Raw genomic sequence first — 22011 nt, 5'->3', positions numbered from 1 at the left:
AAAACTAAATGCATCTTATTGTTTTTGTTAGTCGACGAACCGTCTCAGCTTTCATGTCTCACATCAGATAAAACTCCTATCAAATACAAGTTTGTAGAATTTAATTTGATCAAAATAAGTCCAGTAAAATTAAGAAAATGGTGACCAACAAATTAACTAATGGAGTATTAAAGCCTCATAATCTGGTGCGGCTGAAGCTCAGGAGGTAAAGTGTTCAGTGCAGGTCGCTGGTTCGACTCCTGAGCTCCTCCCAGCGACACGTTTAAGTGTCCTTGGGCCAAATTTAAAATGAGGTGAATGTAACATGTTGTAAAGCTCCGAGCGGTCAGCAGACGAGTCCAGTTGTAATGTAACCTCCAGGAAAAAGACAGATGGTTGTGAGTTTGCGACTGGTGCTGATGCTGTGGCTGTGTGTACCTGACGACCCGGGGATGAGACCGACACAATCATCCATCCGTCTCCTGGAAGTTACATTCTGTTGCTTTAAAAGTTTTGTACTTATCTGCAGTTTATTCCATTTACAGCTGCAACAACATGTCGTCACATTATTAAAAGCCAACAAACAGACGTCAGAAACAAGCACATTTCTTTCAAATGTATTTTATTAGATCTCACTGAACTCTGCAGACAGTACAGGATCACTTCTGTACTGAATGAACCTCCGGTCTCCCTCTCTGAAGGATTGTTATGACGGTGTAAAGAGCCTCCTCTCCTCCTCTGCTCTCCTTCCATCAGGACAAACCTGCGACGAGCTCAGAGAGAAAACTGCACCTCGTCTGAGCTGCTGAGAGAGGCGAGCAGAGGGAGGAGGCGTCTCTACACCACCGACATGTCCTGTTCTGTTCACCTCCTCCGTCCTCGCAGGAAAATAAACAAAACAAAATAAACAAAAATAAAAGCCGAGAAGAGCGTGATGGTTGTGATGTCCAGCTGACGGGAGCGTTGCTACGGTGACATCCTCTTCTTCCCTCCTCAGTCGTCGTCCACTGTGGGTGTGATGGTCACGCCCCTCCTGATCTGTCCCCATCCAATCAGACTGACGGGAAAAGAAGGAGAGGAGGGAGTAAGACGACTGCTCAACTTGTTGCTATAGTAAACAGCTCCACACACAGCCTTCATGATAAACGCCTTTTACAGTGACGAGGTGATCGCTGGAGTTACCTGATGGACAGACACTGGTAGTGTTGTTGCTAAACTAACAGCCTGCTGCTGCTAACTGCATCAAAACCACCTCTGTACTGTTCATCATGCCGCCTCTATCTACCCAGATCTACCATCTACTCACAGCTGCCCGTCCAGGCAGTGTGATACCCATTCAGCGCTACAGGAAACTGTAAAATCATCATCATCCCACCAAAGTTGCTGTATTTTACAGGAAACATGCAACTACGCGAAGCAAAAACAGATTCTTACCGCCAATGTTTCTCCACACGTCGACTCAGAGCGATCTTCTCTCCGACCTCTGTACACACCGGGTTGGTGAGGACGATCTTGGCGAGATCAGCCTTGACGGCGCTGACGCGGCCGCCTGTCGACAGCGAGCCGATGTTCACCATCAGCACCTCGTTCTTAGACAGCTTCTGGACCTGCAGACGCACACAACGATAACGACAACGTTCAAAAAATATTCTGTTGCAGGAAGATTACATTTCTGCATCGTCACACCGGGTACCGCTCTCACAGCCTTCTCTTTTACTCCCCTAAGATTTCAAACTACATTTCCCATAATGCATGTCTCACCTTGGCAGCCTTCTTGTCTCCCTCTGTGCGGACTCCCAGCAGCCTTCTGAGAAGGAAGTAGGAGATCTCCAGCTCGGTGAAGATCTCTGGCAGCGCTCCGACGGCGCCCAGCACCTGACCGACCATACGATCCGCCCTGCACAGTGTCGGGTCGATCTTGGTGCCCACACCTGCACAGAACCAGCGTTTACTTTCAGTTTAAATATTCTTGTTTTGTTTTCATCTGGAGTTAACAACAGTAGAATAAAGCATGTGAGCGTGGACGTACCGATAAGGCCTCCGGGTGCTGCGTACTGCAGGTCGTTGTGTTCAGCAAACAAAGACACGATCTTGGAGAAGATGGGTTTGCACATCAGCTTTCCTTCCTGGTCTTTGGACACGATACCGGGCCGCACCTCGATCTCCTGACCCACCTGGAGTTACAGAAAGGAGGAGGACGGTTCAGACGGGAGCACAATTCATGGAAGGTGTGTTTAAGATTAATAACCATGTCCAAAACTGCCAGCCCTCTTTTATTGTAGACATGTTGTAGCTGTTTTCCACAGTTTGGTGTTTCTCAAAATATCAGAAAAGTTGTTTATTATTTTAAACTAAATTATAAAGTCAGAGAGGGCACGTGCATCTTAAACAAAGATAAAAGATTAATTTAATTCTGTCTGGACTGTGCTGCTGGTCAGGCAAATAATCTACTTCAGTTCCTGTCAGCTTAAAGCAGGTAAATGAGTCCAAAACAAGCAAAAAAAATAACGTTGTGTAAAATAAATGAACGTGTGTTATCCATCTTCTGATTTTAACTTTCATACAGAAGCACAGTACAGTTTCTAAGAGGAGGAACTCTTTTGTCTGTGGAGGTAAAAAGACCAGACCTCACCTTGAGCACTCCCTTCAGGATACTTCCTCCTGCAACGCCTCCCTTCAAGTCGTCGACCTCACAGCCGGGCTTGTTTACGTCAAAAGATCTGATGACTGAAACACAGAAGACGTTCACAGGTTTTAATCAGCTGGCAGAGCTTTTTATTAAACAAAGCTTCACAGCAGAAAACCAACAGACAAGGATGAGAGTGTAGAGACGAAAACAAAGCTGAGAACACACAGCAGGTTAGTGAGAACACTCTGAATGTGTGTGTTCTTCTTCTTACCGATGAGTCTGGGCTCGGACGTGAAGTCTCTGATGGGCACTGGGATCTTTTTGACGATGTACTCACAAACCACCTCGATGTTGTACTTCAGCTGTGCTGAGATAGGAATGATGGGAGCGCCCTCTGCCACCGTGCCTGCAGGAGGAGCATGACATCATCAGTCACAGGCAGCAGAGAGTCAGAGGGAGAATAAAGTGACCTGAAGAGTCACGAGCTTGAAATGGAGAGAATGTTGCCGTATTTCAGGAAACAATCAGTGTTTGGTGTCGATTGCAGGTTCATAACGACTCACCCTGTACGAAGGCGAGGATCTGCTCGTACTGCTCTTTGGCCTGGCTCTCCTTCACCAGGTCGATCTTGTTCTGCAGGATGAGGATGTGCTTCAGCTTCATGATCTCTATCGCTGCCAGATGCTCAGACGTCTGGGGCTGAGGACACGACTCGTTACCCGCTGCAGGAAGACACGAGAACCACGTCAGAGGAAAACACTGGCAGTAAATAACACACAGCTTGAGTCAAAGTTTGTCTCGTCTGTTGGAGTGAAGGAATCGGAGGCCTACCGATCAGCAGGAGTGCTGCATCCATGACGGCGGCTCCGTTCAACATGGTGGCCATCAAGATGTCGTGACCGGGACAGTCAACAAATGACACGTGTCTGGAGAAAGACAGAAAAACTCCACTGATGAATGGAAAGGGGATTTTTTAAACTTAATACATTCATCTGGGCTTTCCTTTTCCCTGCAGTCGTACCTGACCAGCTTGAAGTTGCCCTTGGTGCCGGGGATGTCTGTGGGAAACTCATCAGGAGTGCTGCTGCCACACGACCTGTAGCACTCCGGCCTGGGACAGCTGGGGTCGTCCAGCTTATAGACCTACAATATTTAGCGGAGGCAGAAACAGGGAAATTATTGATTGAACACCAAGTAAGAAAAATCTGGAAATATGACCCTAAATTTTGTGGGTTAGTATGAAAAAACAAAGAGGATTTCCGTTTTAAATGTCAGTTTATACCTTAAAAACACTCCACTGTCTAAAGTGATTTAACTTTACTAGCCAACTGACATGTCCCTGGTTGTTTTCTATCAATACGTGTCAGTTTATCTTTGTGTACGAGTTAAAAACTGATCCCACGAAAAATAACATCCCAGGCATGCAGACACTGACCCTCAAAATTAAAAAGAGGCAGCGTTCAGGTAGACAGGCCAAAAATGAACCACCAGTGCCGCTTACCTTAGCGTTAGCATATCCTAACTTGATGGTGATGTTCCTCTCCAGCTCATTCTTGAACCTGACAGTGTGGACACCAGAGATGGCCTTCACTACTGTGGACTTTCCATGGGCCACATGACCGATGGTGCCTGGAGGAGAGGAGAGAAACACAGCGGTCAGAACACACAGTCTTCATGTATCAACTCCAACCATCAAGGAAGGATGCTGTAAAACCAAATGATCAATTCTCGTACCAATATTGATGGTGGCCTGTCTGCTGATGATCTCTTGAGAGAGAGGCGTCAGGGTGGACACATCCTGCCATGAGAACAACACACATTAGAGCCATCGCACACTGAAAAACAACAGCGAGGTTAACAGAGCAGAGCAGGGCCTCCTCCCTCTGTTTAATCCAGAGGGTGAATGGACACAAAGGAAGCCGCCATGAGAGCAGACATGCAAACACTTCCCCTGAATGACTCTGCAAACGTATGAAGTGAACACAGAGGCATGAAACACCACCGCTGCTGCTGCTGTCTGTTAGTAGATCGTGTTTATTTGGGCTAACTGACTGATTCTTTCAGTGTAAATCAATAATATCAGAGTTCAACTTTGCATTTCATAAAATATCTCAAGTGAATTTGGTAAACTGATAAAAAAAAGACCATGTTGTCTCTTTTCCTTGTCGGTTATTGACCCAGCTGGCTTAAAATGAAAACAAAAGGTAACTTATCATCTACATCCTGTCAACACCATTAACACAATCTAATATTCACAAATTTCATGAAAAGTCCGTCTCAATTATTGATTTAAGATGGATGAAATCCGACAATAAGTGGGATTGTTTTGAGCTACATCCCTGGTTCCATCTCCATTCAGAACTCCATAGACATTTTCATACATTTTACCTCAACTTAGCAACAGATGCTAACGTTACAATCAAACATGGCTAAACAGACATAGCTGACGTAGAACAAATATGGCGACTACAGCGGCGCTGTGAATACACATTGTGTATACACAGACACGTTTGTCTCATTTAGAAATGTTGATACAAATATATTTAATTGCTAATCTTTGTTAGAAGTGCAGCGGGTGTCTTAGCTCTCCGCCCCGCCTGGCCTGCCGTCATGTGCCGGGTGGCGGCGGCGCACCACCGGCGACCGTTAACGGTAATTGTCATCATTTATGAAACTGTTCCGGCAACACGACGGACCGACAGCCGACAACATTAAAGTACAAAGCTGTAAAAATGTGTTTAACTGACACTTACCAGAGAACTAAGGTCTTGTCGAGCCAGATGAGGCTGACCAAGCGTTGTACCAGACTCGTCGCCCGCCATCTTGAATGAAAAGGGAATGAAGAAGGCGGCTCCGGCGAATGCCTGATCAAACCGACAGAAACAGCCGTTTCTCTTTTCCAACAATTACTTTCAGTGACGTTAACGTGTCAGAGTGTTAACAGGAAGTTGTGTATGTTTAGAATAATAATAACGCTATATATTTATTTTCGCTGACAACAGACAAAGACGTGGTTTGTAACTCGCGTGATTCATCCAAGTAGAGGCAGCGGGGTCCTTTCACAACGGCTGATGCAATTTATTTCTTACTTTAAAACGCTTATTTATCTAAAGACCAAACACTTATACTCTTTATTCACCGTTAACAACATTTATCATCGAACGACGTACAAGTTCTGGGGGATTTTTTCTGCTACAAAAAGTGACGAAATATATTTTCATCCGTGTGTCAGGTCCGTCGTTGTTTAATGACGTCATCAAAAGGCCTTGTTTCCTCGTCTGGAGTTAAGGGGCTTGTAGTTCTGTAGTTCTGTAACGTGTAGGACACCCTCAAGACAAATCCTGGAATTGTTGGCTTTGAAATGCAAGTTATTTTAATTCAAATAGAAATATGTACCTTTTTAAACAAAACATCAACTGATGTACTTTCATAAAAATCTCAAAACCAGATGTTGGCCGTACTATAATAATTGATCCCAGATCATTCAACACCTGCCCTATGGTCCTTATCCTTTCAGCTGATATTGTGCTTTAGTGCTTTTAATACTCAAACCAATTTGAAATTTACAAAGTGATCATAAAACTGACTGTCATGCACTGATTTGGTGGCTTTCCTGGTTTTGGGTGGTACCAGAATGGTGTTTTTGGACTATTTTAGCTTTGATTTGACAGTAAGACAAGTTTAAATCTGTGTTGTCCTAGCCGCCATTCTCCAGAAAATAGATATCTTGAACTAATTCCTCTTTAGAGACTTTGTCTTGAACCTGTGACTAATTTTTGAGTCTGGCCTTAACTTTAAAAATCATGGATAGATTACTTGATCACATTTTTTCGGTCCTTGTACACTTTTTGTATTTGTTAGTGTGTCCATATTATATGGGGAGCTGAAACTGCCAAAATTAGCTATTTATTTAATTATGATATGGTCACTTTTTGGCCCTCCATTTGGTAAATAAATTACTATTATTAGTGTTTTTGTACAGTTTGTAATGGAGCAGAATGTGGCATAAAGTAGGTGAAAAGTGCAGTCAAATAAAGTACAATTACCTCAAAATATTACTTGAGTACTTTTACTTTTTTGTCAGATCTTGATAACGTTAACTCTATCGAAGCTTTTTTCTAATTAAAACGACTTTTTTTCTTGTACTATTATTACATTATTCTCGTATTATTATGACTTTATTCTCGTTATATTATAATTTTATTCTCGTAATATTATGACTTTATTCTCGTAATATTATGACTTTATTCTCGTTATATTATAATTTTATTCTCGTGATATTATGACTTTATTCTCGTAATATTATGACTTTATTCTCGTTATATTAGAATTTTATTCTCGTAATATTATGACTTTATTTTCGTAATATTACGACTTTATTCTCGGAGCCCTAATATTATGACTTTATTCTCGTAATTTCCAAAAAAAAAAAATATTTTTTTTTTCTCTTAGTATGGCCCTAATACTCCGTCGTATTTGGGCTGCTTTTGGGATGAATTAAATATTGGTTGTGTTCCCCGTTTTTAGGATTGAGAGTGATCCATCTCTCACATATACGATCTCTGCTGCACCGCACAACGCCCTTCAGTTCCGCCCAAAAGGGAAATGACGCCGGTGCAGAAAATGGCGTCCGCAAAGCCTGTGGACCGCTGTGGTTTGTTACCCGTTTAATTTAGAGCCGAGTGGGGGGTCTCTTCGTCTGGGCAGATGGACGATAACATGGCAGTGCACCGCTGCCGTCCGCTTTCTTGATTCCGGCATCGAACCCGCAACTTCATGTCCGACGGAGCCAGAGCTGCCTGGTCGAAGAGGGGTTGTGGGGATTCGCACCGCCGAGGTGAGACGGCTGGATTTTAGCTGCTAAGCTAAAGCTGATACCCCGGTCGATCAGTGTCGGATCCCCGCAGCTGCTGTCAGAATCGTGACAGTTGGTGTGTCTCGACATGCAGCTAGCTGTAGAGTGACACATCCGACTTTATTATGTTACTTCTTTATTGATTCACAGTATTAACATGCTAACAGCTCCATCCCGGTACCAGAGCTGTGTGTGTGTACCGTGATGTGCAGCCCGAGCCTTTGTTTTTGGGCTCTTATCTTAGCACGTCAGTACATGTAGCACACTTTACTGTCGCTGCTGTAGTAAAAACAGAAGTAAGTGATGAAGGTTAGCTTCTCCAACACTTAGCTGCTCTGTGTTAGCTGCTCTGTGTGTGTTTATTGTGAAGTTAGCCAGCAAGTTTAACGGTTTCCCTTCTGTGCTAACGTTAGCATTCACATTTAGCTCATTCCTCTCTGCTCCTGCTTTTGTCATGACTGAAATGTGACTGACACAATAATACAAAACGAGAATATCTTTATTTGTAATGAGGTACACATCGCAGAGATGCTCTTGTTTAGTGAATGATAGCTCCACTTAGCTTAGCTCAGTGCTAGCTGTGAGGCTGACAGTGAGCCACTGAGGGGGGACAGCTGGCTGTCAGGTGAGCTCAGCTGCACTGACACAACCTGTTGGTGTTTACTGTTTCATCCAGGAGTCACACTGAGGTCAGCTCATCACACTGTCTCATACAAAACCCCACTGACATTTACATTAATTTAAAGAGCCTGTCTGTAAGTTATAAAGCTGCTGTGACACTGAACACCTCTTGTTGTTGTTGTGGTTTTATATTTGGAGGTGCTGTGAATGAAAACCCACATATTCAGTTGATTTAGATCATTTTTGAATAGAGAGAGGATCAATTATGGTTTTAATAATTGCTGTATGATTGCATTCAGTGTATCAATTTGTCGAGTTCAATAGAAAATGAATCGGTGACATTATTAGTGTCATTATTGGATGTCTTCAGCGTCTAACGTTTGAGAGAAACATTAAAAGATCTTGAGTTTTGGACTGATAGCTGGAGGAAACCAGCAGTTTATAAATTTCTTCTCTTTGACTCACATCTTTGACGATGTGCAGTTTCCCACAATTTAGTCTTATCACAGTCTAATCAATGAATCAATTATTTTAAGGGTGTTTTTATCTGTTTGTGCATGTGTCACAGGAAAAGTTAGTCGCAGTAAGTCTGCGCAATATAGGAATAAACTGACAGCAGTTGCAGTGTGATATGAAAATATGTGAATTTCCTACATGTAGCTTCAGTAGCTGTAAATGGAAAGATTAAATGATGATGATGATGATGATCAGGTTCAAGCTGTGAGCACTGTGGGAGTTTCCCTTCGTATCAAGCAGCTATAAAGTTTTATCCTGAAGTGTTTGAGTTAGTTTGCCGTGCCTGACGTGGCTGCTGTGCATGCAGACATCGTGATGTTGATGCTCAAACAGTATATTGTAGAGATGCACGATATGGATTTATTGTAGCCGAAACAATAACTTATAATTACCTGACTGTCTCGGCTGATACCGATAGAATAACTGACAATAGAAACCAATATTTTTATCCTTTTTTATGCACACCTGAGTGTAAGAGAAGCTAATATTTAGTGAGCAAATATGTTTTACTTGATATTCCAAAGCTGTGATGAAGTTTTTTGGTTAAACTGAAGACTTTTCCGTTTCCGACTTTTCCACGTGTTGTGTTCATGTCAGTGCCGACATGTGTGGCTCTTGTCTACGTTGCGCGGCTCTACACAGGTGCAGCTGTCCGACATCAGCGTGTTTTTCTTCTTCTCTGTTTTTATTGGCTGCTCACTGAACAACTTTAAAGGCTCATACCACCACTTACTGTGTGTAGATGCTGCACTTGTTAAGTCAACAAAAAACAGTTTAGCTTTGTGTTACTTTCTTTAATTTCTTTATCAGCTGATAACCGATGTAAATGTTCCATCACTGGGCTGCTGATGTATCTGCTGCCTGACTGGAAGAACGAGGAAAAGAAACGCAAAGTTTAAAAATGTCGTTGATTTTTCTGGGAATGCTTTTTTAATGTATGCTATTTGTTTTTGCCTCAAACTGTTCTTGTGTGTTGTGAACCCCTGAATGTGTCGTGTAACGTTCGATGGCGTTGTCACTCTTTCTAAATGTGTCTCTCTCTCGTCTCCTCTGTTAGAACCAGGGAAACATAAACACAGGAAATGCGAGCGGCCCCTTAGCGCTCAGCCGTCAAAGCCTGTGATCGTTCGCCCGGGCTCCAAAAGGTACGAGTCTTCATCCCGCAGCCCTGCACGTGGAACTCCAACCCAAGCAAACCCATTTCTGTCATGATTAACCCAAACAATCGTATCCATCACTCATCAGCTTCATGTCCTGACAGGGTTGATGGGTTCTTTGAAGGGCGACTCTACCAATTTTCCACGTTAGAGTGTGTTTCCAGGTATCGGGGAGTGTTGCTGCACATGTGAAAAAGGCAGTTTGAAGCCTTTTGTGGTGACAGAGGAAGTTGCATGTAATCAGATAATGTCACTCTGTGGCTTTGTTGCATTATGAGTAATGTGGCACCAGCAGTCGTTATCTCCTCCACCTCATGTGGATGGAAAGTCAGGTGAAGTCCTCAAAGCCTGTGAACACACCGTGGAAAACTGGTGGAGTTACCCTTTACTGTCAGAGCCCTTTGTTGCCATAGTTCCCACGGTGCCAACGTGTCCTTGAGCAAGGCACTGAAGCCTTAAGAGCTGTTTGGTGAACATTGTATAGCTGAGCATGATCTGTGTGCACAGTGACGAGGGCTGACAGGGAATCATAATGCTGCTGTCACCAGTTCTTTAAGACAGGTTCAGTCATGTTGTCAGTGTTTTATTATAGTATAGTGAATATTATCAGTAGTTAAGTTAAAGGGATATTCCGGTGTAAGTTTAATCCATGTTCTAGCACACCGTGAAACTGTGTTAGACTCCCTCTCGAGAGATCAAGTTAGCAGACCGCTAATTTACGGAGTTTTATCAACCTCAGAAACGACCGCACGACAACAATACACTGCAGTAAATGGATCCAAATATAAACCGCCACCAAAAAGCCACAAATAATGCTCAGAACAGCACCAAACTTCAGCAACAGTACAAATAGGGTCTCAGCACATAGTCCGGGGCATCTAACCTCCGCTAGCTTAGCTGGATTTCTATTGTGAAGCTAAAAACAGAGTTCAACTCTCCTCCATCAGCTTCCGGGTCGGGGAAGTCCCGACGCGACAATTACCGAGTGCGGTTAGAAATGCTCAATTCCGTTCTTTTCCCTGTCCGCTCTCGATAATAACTGTTATAAACTGGCAGGTAAGACACATATGAACTTTGATTGCTTTTCCATGGAGTCATAATCAGACATTTTCATCCATGAGCCGCGGAACTCTACTGCACTCGGTAATCGACTCGTCGGGACTTCCCGTCAACAGGAAGCTGCTGCAGAAGAGTGGTAAATTTAGTCAGCTTTTCAGTAGAAATCCAGCTAAGCTAGCGGAGGTTAGATGCCCCGGACTATGTGCTGAGACCCTATTTGTACTGTTGCTGAAGTTTGGTGCTGTTCTGAGCATTATTTGTGGCTTTTTGGTGGCGGTTTATATTTGGATCCATTTACTGCAGTGTATTGTTGTCGTGCGGTCGTTTCTGAGGTTGATAAAACTTCGTAAATTAGCGGTCTGCTAACTTGATCTCTCGAGAGGGAGTCTAACACAGTTTCACGGTGTGTTAGACCATGGATTAAATTTACACCGGAATATCCCTTTAAGATTATGTTTTACCCACTTTGGGGTCTATGTTTATTATTTTAAAGAACTGCTCCTGTCATCTGGAGTCCTCTGACAGACTGGAAATGTGTTTTAGTTGCTTTATCATTTGTTGAATTAAGAGATAATTCCAGTTTATTGCAGTGTGGGTCCCATTTTTCATGTCATCGCTCTCATTGGATTATTATAATAACATCATACTGCGATCATCGTGGTGATCTGGGATCTGTAAACCAACAGTAGATCCAGATCACCTGAATCACTTCATGTGGAGGTAAAACTCAGAGAGAGTTCGTCTGAACCTCTGGTTTTAATCCCTCGTTGTACAGGAAGCACAGCAGGTCAGAGGTGAACCAGGAAGTGCATCTGTAAACTGTAGTGGATGTTTACAACAATCAGTTTGAGTCATTAGTGTTGGTTCATCTTGTTTCTCTAACCTGCAGATGTGTTTCCATTTTGCCTGATCATCTGTTCTTCTTCTTCTTCTTCGATCAGTGTTCTCAGTTCTCAGAGAATAACTACAGTTATTGCAAAAATACAAAAACAGAATCCACACTGTGATGAGCTTGAATAGTCCGTACACTTCGTTAGAACGTCAGCTAACGTTCAGTTTAATAATTAGAGAAGCCGTCGTGAACTTTCCTGCACTAACACTGTAACACTGTTTTTGTTTTATGTTAAAATATGAGAAGTGAAACAAACAACGAGGCCAAAATCATGTGGACGGACGACACCTCACACGGGTGTCATGTTCTGGTGTCCACATTCTTTTGGCCACAGTTACATTTATTTAAAGGAACAGTTCACCCAGGAAATGTAAACGCAGTCATCATCTCTTCACCCGCACGCTGATGAAACACAGGTGGAGTTTGGTCTCCAGCTACTTCACGCTGCGACGCTGTTTTGTTTTGAAGCTCCAGAAATGTACTTGACCTGACTCTCCGTCAGCGTGTCGCTGTGTGGATATTGACAGTTTTCATTTTTGGGTGAACTGCTCCTTTAACATGCACAGAAGTCCTTGTGTGGGTTTTGTTGTGACTGCAGACGTTCATGCTTTAACGCAGCGGTTGTGTTGGCTTTGTCGTCCAGGTGATTGACGCTCAGAAAAGGGACATTGTTAGAATCTACTGGACACAAGGGGCACTGTCCTCTGATTGGCTCGGACAACCCCCTCTGACATGCCCGTGGCCAATCAGAGGTGAGTGTGCTGTGTGTGTGTGTGTGTGTCTGCGTGTGTGTGTGTGTGTTTTCATTTGTGTTCTTAATGAGCGACTGAGTTGGTGGAGGTGTGTGGATGATGTGTGTGTTTTCTTCTCTTTCTCATGTGCAGAAAGTCAGTACAACTAAATACAAGTTGTGTGTGTGTGTGTGTGTGTGTGTGTTCCTGTTGTTTATCCTCTTTGTGATGTGTGTGTGTGTGTGTGTGTGTGAAGAAACTGAATGTGACACGTGAGATGCCTTCTGTTTATTGAACCTGAGTGTGTTGCGGTGCAGCGGGGTATCTCCCGGTGTGTCGGTGCAGAAACACACTCGTCTGGCTGTGAAAGAGTAACGGCTTGTTAGGATGCGGCAGCTGAAGTGCTGAGCTTTTCATGCTGAGCGTCCTATTGAGTGCCCTTCCAGTCCCAGACTTACTGTTTTCAGCTGCACACACACACACACACACACACACACACACACACACACACACACACACACACACACACGCACTTTTCCTTGGAGACACTTGCAGTTTTTGAGTAGTTGTGAATTGTAGTTCACCCTTGCTTTGTCTTTTCTAACACTCTGTTGTTTCCACGTCGCCCCGTCTCCATCCCTCTCCTGCTCCTGCTCTCCTTCGTGCCCTCCAGGTGTGTTATGTCGGGGGCAGATGTGGAGGTGTACCTGTCCCAGGTGCATGATGGGAGTGTGTCGTCGGGCTTCCGGGCGCTTTATGAGGAGCGTCTGCTGCTGGATGTCACACTGTTGATAGAGGAGCACCACTTCCAGGTACATGTACACAAATACAGTCGAAAACACAGACGACATGTCATAGCCCTTCTGAGATGTCTCTGCGATGTCTCTGCGATGTTTCTGCGATGTCTCTGCGATGTCTCTGAGATGTTTCTGCGATGTCTCTGCGATGTCTCTGCGATGTCTCTGCGATGTTTCTGCGATGTCTCTGCGATGTCTCTGCGATGTCTCTGCGATGTTTCTGCGATGTCTCTGCGATGTCTCTGCGATGTTTCTGCGATCTCTCTGCGATGTCTCTGCGATGTCTCTGCGATCTCTCTGCGATCTCTCTGCGATGTCTCTGCGATGTCTCTGCGATCTCTCTGCGATGTTTCTGCGATGTCTCTGCGATGTCTCTGCGATGTCTCTGCGATCTCTCTGCGATGTCTCTGCGATGTCTCTGCGATGTTTCTGCGATGTCTCTGCGATGTCTCTGGGATGTCTCTGCGATGTCTCTGCGATGTCTCTGCGATGTTTCTGCGATGTCTCTGCGATGTCTCTGGGATGTTTCTGAGATGTCTCTGCGATGTCTCTGCGATGTTTCTGCGATGTCTCTGAGATGTCTCTGCGATGTCTCTGCGATGTCTCTGAGATGTCTTTGGGATGTCTCTGCGATGTCTCTGCGATGTCTCTGCGATGTTTCTGCGATGTCTCTGGGATGTCTCTGCGATGTCTCTGCGATGTCTCTGCGTTCTCTCTGCGATGTCTCTGCGATGTCTCTGCGATGTCTCTGCGATGTCTCTGCGATCTTGCTGCGATCTCGCTGCGATGTCTCTGCGATGTCTCTGCGATGTCTCTGCGATGTCGCTGCGATCTCTCTGCGATGTCTCAGGGGGAACTTGAACATTTCAGTCAGTTAGCTTCATAAAAATTGTTCCAGGAAGAATGTTAAAAACATAAACTAACCTGATGTTACAAAATCTTCTTGGCGTCTTGAAAGGAGAATAGAAATTAAAGATGTCGGGTGAATGTAAAGAAAATCACCTTTTACTTCCACAGAGAGTCGTGTCGAGGTTTAGACTCGTGGCAGAGTGACAGTGAGACTGAACAGATCTGTAGGTCGATGGTGTCGTTTTTCAACAGCGACATCAGTATTTACTGTAGAATGACAAGTTAAAGCACAAACGGTGTCTACTGCCAGTTTATAACCTCTTTAGATCTGCAGGAAGTCAGTGCAGTGTATGTAGTGCTGGTCCTGGATCAGGGCTGGGTGTCTCATGTGTGTCCGTCCTCCCGCAGGCCCACAAGGCGCTCCTGGCCACCCAGAGCGACTACTTCCGGGTCATGTTCACAGCAGACATGAGGGAGAGGGACCAGGACAAGATCCACATGAAGGGGCTGACAGCCGCCGGGTTCGGCCACATCCTCCGGTTCATGTACTACGGCTCACTGGAGCTCAGCATGCCCACGGTCCAAGAGATCCTCCAGGTAACGCCACGCGACCGCAGATATCCTCGCTGCGCTGGTTCTCACAACATTATTGCTCCTCCGTATCAGCCTTGATTGATGGAAAAGTGATACAGGAGTCCGTCTGAAGCAGTATTTTGTACGTCTTCCTGTCCTGACAGGCGGCCATGTACGTCCAGCTGACGGAGGCGGTGGAGTTCTGCTGCTCCTTCCTGCTGGCCAAGATCTGTCTGGAGAACTGTGCAGAGGTGATGCGCCTCCTGGAGGACTTCAGCGTGGGCGTGGAGGGCGTCCAGGAGCAGCTCGACAACTTCCTACTGGACAACTTTGTCCCCCTCATGAGCCGACCCGACTTCCTGTCCTACCTCGGCCTCGAGAGACTGCAGGTCCGATTGTTTTGTATTATTAACGGAGCAGTTTGCTTACAGAAAAGTTGGAAGTGTAAAACTAAATTACCTCAAACCTCAATGGTGACTTTTAAATTCCTTGTCTTCTGCTCCAGGCGTATCTGAACAGTGACGCTCTGAGTCGCTTCCCAGAAATCGAGCTGTATGAAGCGGTCCAGGCGTGGCTGCGACACGACCGGCGGCGCTGGAGGCACACCGACACCATCGTGCAGTCCATCCGCTTCTGCCTCATGACTCCTGCAAACATCTTTGAGAAGGTGAGCTCTGCTTCCTCTGTTAGACCCTCTGTAGTCAAACTGTCCTGCAGGCTCAGGTTTACTGACGGTGTCGCCGGTCTCCTCCTCCTCTTCCTCCTCCTCCTCCTCCTCCTCCTCCTCCTCCTCATCTTCTTCTTCGTCACAGGTGAAGACGTCAGAGTTTTACCGTTACTCCAGACAGCTGAGGCAGGAGGTGGATCAGGCGCTCAGCTACTTCCATGATGTCAACCAGCAGCCTCTGGTGGAGACGCGCTCCAACCGTATCCGCTCCGTCCGCCCACAGACGGCCGTCTTCAGGGGAATGATCGGTCACAGCATGGTCAACAGCAAGATCCTGCTGCTGCAGCGCCCAAAGGTGTCTGCTCGTTCTCAGCTTCAACATTCAGTCTGACGTGTGTTTGAGTGTCTGAACCTCTTTCAGAGAAACACAGATGATGTTTCTGCAGTAATCAGTTTAAACTGCACGTACAGGTGAAGGATCACACAGGTGTTTCACTTCCACAACGTCCCACTGTGAAGTATTTATTTGGTTTGTTTCAATACAACGAACAGAGACTTCATTTACTTGTTGGTACCTTTTCGTACTGAGAACTCTGCACATCTTTGACCTTCCACTTGACCTGACCAACCTGTGTTTTCACCCCTCAGGTGTGGTGGGAGCTGGAGGGACCTCAGGTGCCGCTGCGGCCGGACTGCCTCGCCATCGTTAACAACTTTGCCTTCCTGCTGGGCGGAGAGGAGCTCGGGCCCGACGGGGAGTTTCACGCCTCCTCTAAAGTCTACCGCTACGACCCCCGGCAGAACTCGTGGCTACGCATGGCGGACATGTCTGTGCCCAGGTTAGAGGAGTGTTGGTCGCTCTGTGTGCTCTGAACCCTGCTGTCCTGTTTCTGACGTGAAAAATCAGATTTCTTGGTTGTTGATTGTCTCCTTTATGTTATTTAAAGGTGATCTCACGGACGCTCTCAGGCTCCCTGACAAATTAATATGACTGAATTATTTATTTGTTAATACATATTCATGTGTTTGTTGCTTGCAGGTCAGAGTTTGCTGTCGGCGTCATCGGTAAGTTCATTTACGCCGTAGCGGGCCGCACGCGAGACGAGACCTTCTACTCCACGGAGCGCTACGACATCACAGAGGACCGCTGGGAGTTCGTGGACCCGTATCCTGTCAACAAGTACGGCCACGAAGGAACGGTCCTGAGCGGTAAACTGTACATCACCGGCGGCATCACCTCCTCCTCCACCTCCAAACAGGTGTGTGTGTTCGATCCCGGGCGGGAGGCAGGAGGTGGGGGAGGAGGAGGAGGGAGCTCAGGCGGGTCGGACGCACACAGGACACGCGCCGGCCGAGGTCCGCTGCTGCCCGGCACCCACGCCAGCTGCTGGGAGAACAAATCCAAAATGAACTACGCCCGTTGCTTCCACAAGATGATCTCGCACAACGGGAAGCTGTACGTGTTCGGAGGCGTGTGCGTGATCCTGCGGGCTTCCTTCGAGTCGCAGGGCTGCCCGTCCACCGAGGTGTACGACCCCGACACCGACGAGTGGACCATCCTCGCCTCCATGCCCATCGGGCGCAGCGGCCACGGGGTGGCAGTGTTGGACAGGCAGATCATGGTGCTGGGCGGCCTGTGTTACAACGGCCACTACAGTGACTCCATCCTCACCTTCGACCCCGACGAAAACAAGTGGAAGGAGGACGAGTATCCCAGGATGCCTTGCAAACTGGACGGTCTGCAGGTGTGCAGTCTGCACTTCCCAGAGTACGTGCTGGAGCACGTGAGACGCTGCAGCTGAGGTCTGCTCCACAACAAGCCTCCTTTTTATAGAAATGGGAATTCACTGAGGTGTCCCGCTGGGAGATCAGGTGTTTACAGGTGGGAGACTCTACTTTTAAACCAGAGACCAGCACTTCCCTACGGTGGGGACGAGATGGCCGGGCCATAGATTTGCTGTTCTCACTGAAGCCAGTCGAAGCGTGGCGCGGTGAGACGCCACATGCTAACAGTCAGCTTGAACATTTTCAGATTTAGCTTTCTCAGAAAATTTAAGAAAATTATTTGTGGGGAGGAAAAAAAAGTTCTGCTGGTTTATGTTTGGACTGTGGTCAGTTTCCTATTCTACTACTCACCTACTGTATTTAGGCTGTCCAGTCAGGCCGTCTGCAGAAACGCACTGGAAGCTTCACGTTCACATTGTTTGTGTTTGATTTCATCAGTGGAACAAACCTGTCACAAGTAGGCGTGTCACGATTCTGATTCCAGCTCGACAAACGATCTAAACAAGGTTTAAAAAATGATAATCAGGAGCAGGAGCAGGACAGGAGATCCTCCCTGAACCTTTCTAACTTGAACTCCTAGAAGACGACACAGCTGGCTCAGTGTTCGCCTGCAGCGTCACTTCCAGACATTATAATGCGTTCAAAGAGACGATCAACTGACCGGTGCTGAAGGAAACACGGACAGAAGTGAAGAGGGTTCACTCTGCACCGATGTAAGAAACAACAATAACAAACTGAACTACATTAACCTTCAAAAAGCCGCCCAGCAAAAGTCAAATTGCTGTAAAAACCCTCCATCTTTAATTTGTCAGGGTCTGCTGGTCTTTATGAATCCAGATCCAAAAGTCTAACGATGGCTCAGAGCTGAACAAATGTGTAAATCAATTTAATCTTGGTTTTGGAGAATCGTGACGCCTCTAATCACAAACTTGTCGGTTTATTTTCCTGAGTTTTCGCAGCGAACAAACATCCTGTATATCATTAATCAACATGCTCTTTTCAAGAAGATAGATTAGTGAAAGCCAAGACGTGCGTGCAGCTACTTCAATCGATCCCAAATCACCCTTTAAGATATGTAACGGCGACTTAAAGCGTACAATTAGGTAATAAACACAACACGAGCACTATTTACTGTAGCGACTTTATAGCCTCCAAATATAAGACGCAGACTGAGATGAGAAAGCTGCTGACGCTTCAATCTGCTCCCGGCTGTCAAACCGTCAGATTCTCCAGTTAGAAACTCAGTTTTTTGGCTTCCAGTGCGTTCCAGCTTCTAGTCCCAACTCTGCTCTTTACTCCCAGATATCCACCATACTGTGCTCATGTTCATATAACATCACCGTGTCGTCCTGCGTCTCCTCTCCTTCCTCTGTCTGAGAGTGTGTGTGAGTGTGTGTGTGTGTGTGTGTGTGAGCTGGATGAAAGGTTAAGAGGGACAAAAAACACTACATGGTACACGAGGGCTCATCCGTCATGCAGTGATGATGTCACATGATGATAGTGACACCGCGGGGGGTCCGATGATGTCGTCTGTATCCGTCTCGTCACTGGCAGTGCTTTATTCACTCTCGTCTACATTCCCTGCACTTTATCGGTTCTCGCTGTGGCTCTTGGGTGTAAACGCGCAGTTTTTAAACCAGCTCACTTTCAAAAGCGGCTGTAATGTTACGACCTGCTGTAACGTTACAGACGTTTAACAGCGTCTGAAATTAACCTGTCGAACTGAAAACGTACCTCACACATGTAGCTGGTGAAAATGTTTAGGAAACAATGGGACCGAATCTTACTCCAACCTCTCTTGACTGCACACACTTTATTTAAAGGAACATTTCACACAAGTATGAATATTTCTGGAGCAGTACGGAATTGCAGAATTCTCAGAAGAAGCTGGAGACTCATTTTGAAATGTAAAAAAACAACAAAAAAAGCATAAAGTGTCTCCACGCAGCTCGTCTAGCGTCTCCAGAAGCCCCACGATCCCAGATTGATTAGAAAAGACGTCATGAACACTGTTTTTTAAGCCAAAATCTTCACTGTAGCTGCTGAGCTAAATGTGTTAGCGCCCACCACGTCGATGCACGAGGGTGTAAATAAAGTCTTCAAATCTATTTGAGATCTCGGGGTCTCTGGAGACTTCTTGAGTGTTTTTTAAGAGAAGATAATTCTTTAATTTTTCCCATGATTGTTCCAACAGCTAGGGGAAAGAAAAAACAGGTCTAAGCATCAATAAAAACAATGTTAATAAGTTAAAAAGCAAGAGAAGAACAAGAGAGAGAGCTGCTGCCACTCGTCGTGCATCGTCCTTCTCTCAGCTGTGAATTACCAGCCAGTGTTTTGCATGATTCTCACCAGTTTGTCCACCAAAGCTGATCTTTACCAGCCTCTTGCAGTCAGCTGTGTTAATTACAGACGCTGGAATGTCACCTGGAGTGCTTCAGTCATGTCCGTTATTCAGCAGATTCAACATTTCTGTTTTCAAACCTGCTGTAACGCTTTCAGTCCAGCGCCTTGAATCCCGCTCGATTACCAGCTCCATGTTCCCCGAGCTCGTTCCCGTCTGCATATTTATTTCTCCTTCGTTTTTCCCACAAGCCAACTGTGAAAAAGGGCTAGAACACATACTGATGCAGTTGTGTATGTCAGCCGCGTATTTATGTTATTTATTGTCTGAAGTATTGCTTTCACCGAGCTATGCAGTAACAGATGTCGGTTTATTTATTATGACGAGAATTTTCATTGTGAATCGTGTCGTTTTTTTCAAAGTTGTACCTCCTGTCCTCGTTTCATCCTCGACCGTCTGTCCGTCTGTCCCGTCCACCTCAGCAGCACTGCATGTGGCTAATGAACGGATGCTTTGAGAGTCTTTCCTCACCAGAAGAAGGATTCAACACTCAGCAAGTGTATAGTGGAAATATTTGAAAATGTGGTTGTCTTAACAGATGAAGAGCTGTGGGGTTTTGTTTTTTTCTACTGTCTCCAGCAACTTTCCATCTTCCTGTATGCAAACTGTCATTCAAACTGTCGTTCACCAGATGTTACTTTTGCAGGTTTTTCAGCATTTCTCAAACACAAACCTGTTTGTAGGTGACGTGTTTTTTAAAGGATCAGACTGACATGAAAAAAACCCGGTATTGTCCTTTTTTTAATTCATGCATCTCCCTGCGGTCCACACACAAACCTCCAGACCTGAGCTGCAGCTCGACAGTGTTCATGTGACGCCGCTGGGGTTTGTCTCTTCGGGGAAATGTCCAAGATTAGATTGCGTAACGTTCCATGTCGACGCCTCTTCAGCAGTGAGACGTTTGTGTGTTTCACTCTGGACTTCTTGCATCTTTGTTTTCAAAGGGGGGGAAAATGTTTGACAGCGAAAAATGTTCTACAATCTGAATACAGTCAGTGTGGTAAAGATTATTCTGTTTCATTTACGGCTGCACAATTAAACGTGAAACGCTCGATATTGCTCGAAGCCACAAGGCAATTTAGAAATTGCAAAAAGCTGTAAAAAATGACTTGATTAAGATAAAATGGTAATGATAAAATGTACTGTGGTGCTGCAGAGATGCTCTGGACACACATTTTGTTCTCCAGATGTAAGAAAACATATTTGTTTCGGACGAGCCCAACAAATTCCAACTAATCAAATGATCGTATCACAACATCTGTCAAGAAAAGGAAATACTTTTTGACCGTAGCGTGCAGCGCTAATTTAAATGTTAAGTCAATAAACTGTCGTATTTTGTTGGATCAACAATCCAAAACTCATTGATCTGTAATTTATTGTCATGTATGATGAAGAGAAGCAGCAGAGCCTCAGATCTGAGAAGCTGGAACCAGCAAATGTTTTGTGACTTTTTTTGAAAAATGTCTTGAACAGTTATTAGATTATCAAAACAAGACTATTCTCAAATCACTCAGAATGTGGCTGCATGTCATTTTAAATTGTCTTCGCTGTTCCAAGCCACTTAAAACCTTATCACCAGAAGCTAAATGAAAATAAACTTTAATTAAATTTGCTTTAAAACTTTAATTCCACAAATTTAAAAACGTTTTTTTTTTGCTGTCAAACATTTTTATTGATTAAATCGTTTTATGTTCAGTTCTTCAGATTCAAACATTTTTTTATTGGGTTTCTTTTACATAAATCTTTCTGTATTTCAATATTTCTCATGGTGACTTTTTAACTCAAATCTTAGAATAACCACAGAAGTGTCACATGGCAAACGCAGCGACGCTGTCAGAGGTTTCTTTAACTCACGTCTCTTACGTGTCACTGAACTCTGCAGCTGAAATCATCATCTTCATCATCACATGTGCAGTCCTCCTGCTGCTCCTCCTCCTCCTCCTCTTCCTCCTCCTCCTCCTCCTCCTCCTCTCATGTCGCTGTTAAAAGAACAAAAGTGTAACCGATAAAGTACTACTGTCCTGATTTGAGGCACGTTCAGTCATAGCGCAGCATCCTTTAGTCCACCAGTCTTCAGTCTGTCAGTAGGAAAACAGAATAGAGGATTTAAAAAAAAAAAAAAAAACATACCTTGCAACAACGACTGTATCCGAAAAAGAAAGTAAAAATCAGATTAACATATCTTATAATCTGAGTAGAAACTCTTTGGAAACGATTTGTAACTTCTTTCCAGAAATAAATGTTCATATTGGTCAACTTTCAGCCGGCTGCCCGAGTGCTTTTATATCTGTGTTTGTGTCTGACTCCTCTTACGCCTGTTTTGTTATTTCCAGTCATGCAGGATGAACTCATGTAGTAATTAAAGCATATGAGTGAATATTGAGATAACTCCAGCTGCATCTAATGATAAGTTTCATATTGATTCCGTTATTTCACTTCTTTTATTTGTCAGAAGTGTCTGAAAGAAGTGACAAATGCTAATACAGTCCATGTCAGTGTC

The 22011-nt window shown here is 44.9% G+C and overlaps 2 protein-coding genes across 3 annotated transcripts; one reads left to right on the top strand and one right to left on the bottom strand.

Annotated features, from left to right (window-relative positions):
- Positions 1-584: 584 nt before the first annotated feature.
- eif2s3 (eukaryotic translation initiation factor 2, subunit 3 gamma) lies at positions 585-5514 on the bottom strand. Its single transcript, XM_030398165.1, has 12 exons — positions 5362-5514; positions 4343-4406; positions 4110-4237; positions 3630-3751; positions 3440-3534; positions 3172-3330; positions 2880-3014; positions 2612-2706; positions 2009-2153; positions 1741-1910; positions 1414-1586; positions 585-1036 (listed from the first exon to the last, which is right to left on the bottom strand). The coding sequence occupies exons 1-12, from the start codon at positions 5428-5430 to the stop codon at positions 973-975; spliced, it is 1419 nt and encodes a 472-aa protein (XP_030254025.1). The 5' UTR covers positions 5431-5514; the 3' UTR covers positions 585-972.
- A 1675-nt stretch (positions 5515-7189) lies between these two features.
- On the top strand, positions 7190-21773 carry klhl15 (kelch-like family member 15). 2 transcript variants are annotated; one of them, XM_030398134.1, is made up of 10 exons: positions 7393-7445; positions 9658-9745; positions 12352-12460; positions 13113-13251; positions 14494-14682; positions 14823-15047; positions 15164-15325; positions 15471-15680; positions 15974-16164; positions 16365-21773. In XM_030398134.1, exons 3-10 carry the CDS (start codon positions 12441-12443, stop codon positions 17125-17127), a joined length of 1899 nt encoding a protein of 632 aa, XP_030253994.1. In that variant the 5' UTR covers positions 7393-7445; positions 9658-9745; positions 12352-12440; the 3' UTR covers positions 17128-21773. The 2 variants fall into 2 exon arrangements, with proteins under 2 accessions (XP_030253993.1, XP_030253994.1); XM_030398133.1 differs by lacking the exon at positions 12352-12460 and having other exon boundaries at positions 7190-7445.
- The last annotated feature ends 238 nt before the right edge of the window (positions 21774-22011 follow it).

This window comes from Sparus aurata, chromosome 19 (assembly GCF_900880675.1).
Source record: "Sparus aurata chromosome 19, fSpaAur1.1, whole genome shotgun sequence".
NCBI classification, from domain to species: Eukaryota; Metazoa; Chordata; class Actinopteri; order Spariformes; family Sparidae; genus Sparus; species Sparus aurata.
Note: the sequence above shows the minus strand (reverse complement) of the source record. Positions and strands in the feature narration are given on the sequence as shown.